A 7,630-nucleotide genomic window follows, 5' to 3' on the forward strand; every position below is an offset into this window, starting at 1 on the left:
GATAAAAGCGTTTCTAGCATAAGGATTTTCTCCAGTATGGAGTTTCTCATGTTGAGTGAGAAAGCGTTTTTCTCTGAAGGTATTTCTGGCATTCAGAGCACTCATATGGTTTTTTCCCAGTGTGGAGTCTCTCATGGTTAGTGAGGCTATGCCGATCAAAGAGGCATTTCTGGCATTCAGAGCACTGGTGACACTTTTTTCCTGTGTGTGTTTGCTCATATAGTGTGAGACTGCATTTTAAATGTAATCTTTTCTGGCAATCAGAGCACAGAAAATTATTTTGGACTGTGTGTGTTTGCTTATGGTGCTTGTAACAGCTTCTACCTCTGAAACGTTTCTAGCAGTTAGAGCTCTGATAAGTTTTTTCCCCAGTGTGAATTCTTACATGTTCAGTGAGATAAGATTTACGTCTGAAACTTTTTGGGCATTCAGAGCACCGATAACGGTTTTGCCCAGTGTGGGTTCTTGTATGTCTAGTAAGTCCTCTTTTTTCACTGAAACATTTCTGGCATTCAGAGCACAGATAAGGTTTTTCCAAAGAATGGGTTATTGCATGTCGAGTAAGTCTCGATTTGTTACGAAACCTTTTCTGGCATTCAGAGCACTGATGAGGTTTTTCCCCAGTATGGGTTCTTGTATGTTCAGTGAGTCTTCTTTTTTCACGGAAACATTTCTGGCATTCGGAGCATGGATAAGGTTTTTCCAAAGAGTGGGTAATTGCATGTCGAGTAAGACTCGGTTTGTTACGAAACCTTTGCTGGCATTTAGAGCACTGATAAGGTTTTTCCCCAGTGTGGGTTCTTGTATGATCAGTGAGACTGCTTTTTTCACTAAAACATTTCTGGCATTCAGAGCACTGATAAGGTTTTTCCCCAGTGTGTATTCTTATGTGCCGAGTGAGACTGCTTTTTACAGTAAAACATATCTGGCATTCAGAGCACTGATTAGGTTTTTCCAAAGAGTGGGTTATTGCATGCCGAGAAAGACTCGGTTTGTTAGAAAACCTTTGCTGGCATTTAGAACACTGATAAGGTTTTTCCCCAGTGTGGGTTCTTGTATGTTCAGTGAGTTTGCTGTTGTAACTGAAACATTTCTGGCATTCAGAGCACTGATAAGGTTTCTCTCCAGTGTGGGTTATTGTATGCCGAGTGAGAGTGTTTTTGTCAATGAAACATTTCTGGCATTCCGTGCACTGATAAGGTTTTTCCCCAGTGTGGGTTCTTGTATGCCGAGTGAGAGTGCTTTGGCCACTGAAACATTTCGGGCATTCAGAGCACTGATAAGGTTTTTCCCCAGAGTGGGTTCTTGCATGTCGAGAAAGACTCAATTTGCTACAAAATCTTTGCTGGCATTCAGAACACTGATAAGGTTTTTCCTCTGTGTGGATTCTCACATGTTCAGTTAGATATGATTTATCGCGGAAACATTTTTGGCATTCAGAACACTGATAAGGTTTTTCCCCAGAGTGGGTTCTTGCATGTCGAGAAAGATTCATTTTGCTACAGAATCTTTGCTGGCATTCAGAACACTGAAAAGGTTTTTCCCCAGTGTGGATTCTCACATGTTCAATTAGATGCGATTTATTGCGGAAACATTTTTGGCATTCAGAACACTGATAGCGTTTATCCCGAGTGAGCAATCTCACATGTTCAGTGACATGAGATTTATGGCTGAATCTTTCTTCCCCAGCTTGTGTTATTTTGTGTTGAGTGAGGCTGGTTTGAACACTGAATTTGTTCTCATAGTCTGTGTTTTTACAAGATTTATTTCTAGTGCTAATGTCACCAAGTTTGTTTTTCTTTTGCTCATATGCCATGCTTGGAGTGAACCAGATCCTTCCTGGAGTCCGGCTTGTTTAGAAAATGGTCAGTATTAATCTCTGAAACATATCATGGGCAATCTCCTTAACACTTGAATTGAGCAAAATTTGTCTGGAAGTTGCCCTATAAGCACCTGTTGAAAGGTTTCTTGCAGATAATGGTCTTCAGGTTATGACCTCTACGGCAGCAACTTATTTTGTGACTGATGTTTTTCTCACATTCATTTGTATAGGTTCTTAGCAAAGCAGTGATAAAGGTGTTAGTTGGATACTTAATGATTAAATGTTAAGTTCCATTTTGCACTGACGTAATGGCAGTAACCCAGGGCGTTAGAAAGTGCACAGTACTATTGTGGATCACCAGTCGCAGAACATCAGTTCCTTTTAACCTTCTTATACATTGAGCAAAGTTTGTAGTTCTGATGACAGGGATTCACATTAGATATAGCTCCCCAGTGTTCACTTAATCATTTTTTATATTTAACAGTTCTACTTCTGCACAACAGATAATGCTAAGCCAATTTACATAGAGTCATCACAGAACAGTACACAATAAAAAGGAAACATTTATTTGAGATGGTCATGGACACAATGAAATGGTGTATCTTTAAGGGAATTGCAAAAGAGAGGCGAGTGGTTTGAGGTGTTATATCCAGAGGCAGATAGTCTCGAGTTTTCACTGGTTAAAAACGGTTGTTGAGCAAGAGTGATTTTTAATCTCAGTGCTTTTTTCTGTCGGATGTGTCGGCTTTAAAGTCTTCTTTCGGCGTCTTTTCTATGATGGTATGTAGAAGAAACCTTTTGCAATAACTTTCTGTTATACACCGTGTGCTTCCTCTCTGGAATTAGATGAGGCTTTAGATTAACATTATTCTGTCATGCTGAGGCAATTCGTCTTTCTGATAATTTTTCAGATGAGCATGCTGAAGTGGTCTTTCAACATTATTTCTGATGCTGTGTGCATAAATATGGCTTTGCTCTGGGTTAATGAAATGCAAAATTAGAGACTTCACTTACAGGTATAGCACTTTTCTCAGCTCCCAGGTCAGCGCAACACCTAGATTTTAGAAATTCTTCAAACTTAAAATGCTGGATGTCCTTCCGTTTTTCAAAATAATCCTCCTTATGGCACTGACATTCGGTTGCCTAGCGCTAAACCTTGGGTTCTTTGCACATAATTTCAATCACCTGTAGATTTAAAATTAAACAGTTAATAGAAGTAAATTTCCAAAAATATAAGTTACAATTCAAATGAATGCAGAATTGGAGAATTTTGATCAATTTTAGCTCTTTTTCTGACACAGCAGAGCGAAGAATTGTAAACTGAGAGCACTCGGATGTAAGAGTGAGAATTTGTAAAATTTCCAAAATTTTAATAGACTCGCATAATTTACATGTACCCTGTGGAGTTGTAACGCAGTATCCCAGAGTCATATGGACTGGCACAAATCATCTATTTATAAATAAAATACTATTCATTCATTTGTAATGTAGATTTCTGGGTTGGGAATGTCCCCTCCATTGACAACGGGCGTTTTCCCCTGTCGAAGTTCCCAACTGCATGTATCTGTTATCCTGACTTTTGATTTTTGGCCTCGGCTTCACGATAATCTATTGTGTGATGCGAGCCCTATGCCTAGATCTATCCCTCAACTAACCAAAGCACAAAGAAATTAAAGTGTACTTTCATGTGTTAATTTTATTCCAGCTGATTATCAGTTGTTAGGTTTTTCTGACACGATTTTTCCAGATGGAAACATTTGACGGAAAAGCTGCAAAAGACTTTGTCTGCAGCAGTAGCAACCAAGACTTGTGCTATCTTTTTTTCTAACTGGGGGAACACACAATGCTTTGCCCTGTTAGAACCAGATTCCCCTTCCCTCCCCTACTCTTGACACCCCCAAAACCAACTACATGAATATATCTACCACCTGCTGGAAACTGGTGGTAAATATTAGTGAGAAAAACCCTATGAAATGGCAAATTGCGTGTGGTTTGAAGACCAGAAAAATTTGCACCTCATGGCAGTTCCCCATTCAATGGCGTCCACCTTGCACCTGTACGTTACTGGGGAAATCTATCACAAACTAAAGGAAACCATTATGTGAGAATTTTCTGCCGCCCCAGTACTGTGCAACTTGTAACAAGGGACTATGAGAGGTCTTGGACCGGGCCTGTGACCTGGAGGGTCACACCAAGTGTGCCCTTATTTAAGGCAGAGGACTGTCATGGGTTTAACAGCTAGAGCAGTGGTAGCGATGCACCCTGTTGTAAGGATCAATAGCCTGATGAGATCTTTGCATCAGGATCACTGGAGTGGGGTCTAACTGACGCACCCATTTAATGCTCTGTTTTTATGTCCCTGCCCAGGCTTTTGAGCTAACATCTCAAGTGCGTGTTAACCATGTTGGTGGGTGTAGCCTGTGAGGGGCATACACAGAATGTGAGAGTGTGCCAGAGTAAACTACATCTCCTTTCTGCCAGTTGTGTATACAAGTGGCACCATCTAGCCCTCTTGTATGCTCCAGTTCAAAGTCCTCTGTTACCAAGGAATAAAGTGCTCTGCAGAGCACTCAGGTGCTTGCTTGCCAACAGGATTGGTGTCTGCCTGACAGTCTATCCAAGTTGAAGGGGCATCACAAGTAGGCTGAATTGATTGCTGGTGTGTCTCCCTGCAAGGGCGGGTTGAATAGCCGCCAGACTCTGCAGTACCTTTCACGCAGCCTTACCTTCTGGGAACCGGACCGACGCCTCGCGGTACCCGCTCCGCGGGCACCACTCGTCTCCTTGGGTCCCCCAGTGAGTGTGCACACAGGACTCGAGCCACAATCCACCAAGGCTCGTTGCGGGACTGCGAGGACCAGCGGGCAGCGCGCCAACCTGCCACAGCTGGTCCTCTTCCCGCCACCTCCTCCCTGTGCATTCAAATTGGGGACTGGACACCGGCTCTGCGTGTGTCTCCCTGCAAGGGCGGGTTGAATAGCCGCCGGACTCTGCAGTACCTTTCACGCAGCCTTATCTTCTGGAAACCGGACCGACGCCTCGCGGTACCCGCTCCGCGGGCACCACTTGTCTCCTTGGGTCCCCCAGTGAGTGTGCACACAGGACTCGAGCCACAATCCACCAAGGCTCGTTGCGGGACTGCGAGGACCAGCGGGCAGCGCGCCAACCTGCCACAGCTGGTCCTCTTCCCGCCGCCTCCTCCCTGTGCATTCAAATTGGGGGGCGTGTTCTCCCTTCTAAGAACTATATAGGTGGACCTACATTTCCGGCCCGCGGACGCGCACGGGCGAAGACCGGGCCAAGAGCAGGCCCGTTTGTGCCCGTTCGTGACCGATCGTGTCCGGGCCGGGCCCCCCCCTTGTTTTTTCTACTACTCCTTGACATCCTTAGTGTGGGGAGATGTCCTGTCGAGAAACCAGGAGCAAGTCATCTTTAGCCGGAGCGGCTATTACTGGAGGTATGGAGAAATTTCTGATTAGAGCTAATACCCTCATTGACACTGAAATAAACGTTCTCGAGAAGCGTTTATCAAAGGAACTATCTGCCTACAAAAGATCTTCCCTTGGTACTCTGGCTAATGCTAAAACCCCCGACCGGCTTACAGAGACTAGTAATAACGCCACGGTGGGCCCATCCTTAACAACTACTGAGACCAACCCGGCGTCACTTGATCTGGACATATTGGTTAACGAAATTCTTCCAGAAATTGATATGGTCCTTGATATTAATGTGCCCATTCCCTCAGATTCCGCTGTTATTTGTGATACTATATCAAATGGGGTTAATGACGGGGCTGCAACCAAAAGTAAAAGGCCATATAACTCGAAATCGGGTGGCAAATCAAAATCTGCCAAACATCAACATGATACCCTTAATCCCACACCAGGTTCATCCCAACCTTTACCTAGCTTGGATTTTTCTTTAGAAACCCTGGGAGCCCTCTTTAAATCTTTTTTATTCCCCCTAGAGTCCAAACTGGAACGCATTGAACTTCGTCTGACTAACATTGAGAAAACCTCTGCTGCTATTCTAGCTAGATTCCTCAAGTATAATATTCTCTCTAATCCCTCTAACCCCCAAATCACCCCCACTAATCTAGGTCCCCCTCTAGTGAATACTGCTGTTCCCTCTTTGCAACCCCCTATGGGCAATCTAGCCCCGATTCAAAGCAGCAATTCTAACATTCCTTCTTTGCTACCAGTAGGCCCACTTCAATCAATGACCACTACTAACGGGGCCACATCCAACGATCATATAGCTCCCCCACCCCCTGATAAGATTGTCCCTAGACCACGTAGGCCTGACCTGCCCCCTGAAGCCAATCGCTTCATGGTAGTTTTGGCCGGTGTCCCTCCCCTAGAGGTTGGAGAAGCCGAGACTTTCCAATCCCTCAAAAGTAAAGTCATTAGATGGCTGAACTGGAATAGACCCCTCCCGGCCCACCTTCATAATGAAATTATCATGGTTAGAAGGGTACCTTGGCTGGGTAAAACCAGAAAGTCTATAATTGGGGACTGTATCACGGTAAGTTTTCGAGACCCCAGGACAGTTTTGCACATATGTGCCGGGTTTAATAGATCCCTCGATTCCACCATCCAGACGCTGCCAGTGTCCTTCTTCTTTCCCCCTATCATTATGCATCATGATCAAGGCCAAAGTAATTGGACGAGGGTTGAGCGGAGGGGCAGATTTCGTGGATATGAAGCAAGACCGGTCTTGTTGCCTCCGGAGACCCCCTTCTGCGATTTTAACCGATTTAACTGTCTTAACGGGTTAGATGGAGTCGACTGACTACCTCCAACTTATGTCTCAGTCCCCACCCTCCCTGCTACTGGTAACAGTTTAGTAGCAGCTATGGGTAAAAGTTTATCCATCACTCCTGCACCCGTAATGTCCCCCACCGCTACCTCGGTACATTCACTATCCCAGGGAACTGACCCCCCTGGTAACAGTTTAGTAGCAGCTATGGGTAAAAGTTTATCTATCACTTCAGCCCCCGTAATGCCCCTCACCCCTACCTCGGTACATTCACTATCCCAGGGAGCTGACCCCCCTGTCCCTTCCCACCCTCCTGTTCCTACGGTCTCCTCCGTTGCCATTATGCCATCATTGACATTTTCTAGTGTACCAGAGGCTATTGAACCAGCCTCCTGTACCCCCGGCTTCAAATTTGCCAGCTGGAATATTGCTGGCTGAAGCCGACAAATGTCGTCCTTGGGCTGGAGCGAAATCCTTTCCGAGTTTGATGTCTTATGTTTTCAGGAGACGTGGGTAACAACTGATATCATCTTTGATGGATTTGTGTCATATAACAACCCGGCACAAAGGTCTAATATGGGCAGGGCCAAAGGGGGGCTAGTAATCTTACTTTCTGTGAACCTCCCTGTCCGTGTGAAATTGCACCAGACTGTGGGTTTTCACTCGCAAATTTTAAGCCTGGAACACAAAAGGGGTCATGTAACCCTGTTAATTAACCATTACAACAATTTGTTCGATGCTTCAAATACCTCAGTTGTGCAGTTGAGCAGTGAGTAATATTTGTAAAGGCATCCATAAACCTCTTGATATCATCTGGGGAGGGGATTTCAATATTCGTACTTGCCCTCACTCATTCACTAAAATTTGCGGGTATGACGGGGATAATGGGGAAAATCGGGCACATTTTATACACTCCCCTTATGGTGACTCCCTTAACTCTTTTATGCTTAACCTGGATCTACTGATACATTCCCCGGCCACAGACCATGAGGGTAATCCAGTACCGACTTTTGTAGGAATGAAAATGGCCTCTGTTATTGACCATTTATT

The 7,630-nt window shown here is 44.7% G+C and overlaps 1 protein-coding gene across 1 annotated transcript; it reads right to left on the reverse strand.

The window, feature by feature from the left end:
• Positions 1–285: 285 nt before the first annotated feature.
• On the reverse strand, positions 286–1,961 carry LOC147664881 (uncharacterized). Its single transcript, XM_086949924.1, has one exon. It carries the CDS (start codon positions 1,814–1,816, stop codon positions 338–340), a length of 1,479 nt encoding a protein of 492 aa, XP_086806050.1. The 5' UTR covers positions 1,817–1,961; the 3' UTR covers positions 286–337.
• Between the last annotated feature and the right edge of the window lie 5,669 nt (positions 1,962–7,630).

This window comes from Lissotriton vulgaris, unplaced genomic scaffold (assembly GCF_964263255.1).
Source record: "Lissotriton vulgaris unplaced genomic scaffold, aLisVul1.2 SCAFFOLD_690, whole genome shotgun sequence".
NCBI classification, from domain to species: Eukaryota; Metazoa; Chordata; class Amphibia; order Caudata; family Salamandridae; genus Lissotriton; species Lissotriton vulgaris.

What these genes read in the sequence shown, in the direction of transcription:
- LOC147664881 (XM_086949924.1), bottom strand. Translation starts at nt 1,816, where the DNA reads ATGGCATATGAGCAAAAGAAAAACAAACTTGGTGACATTAGCACTAGA.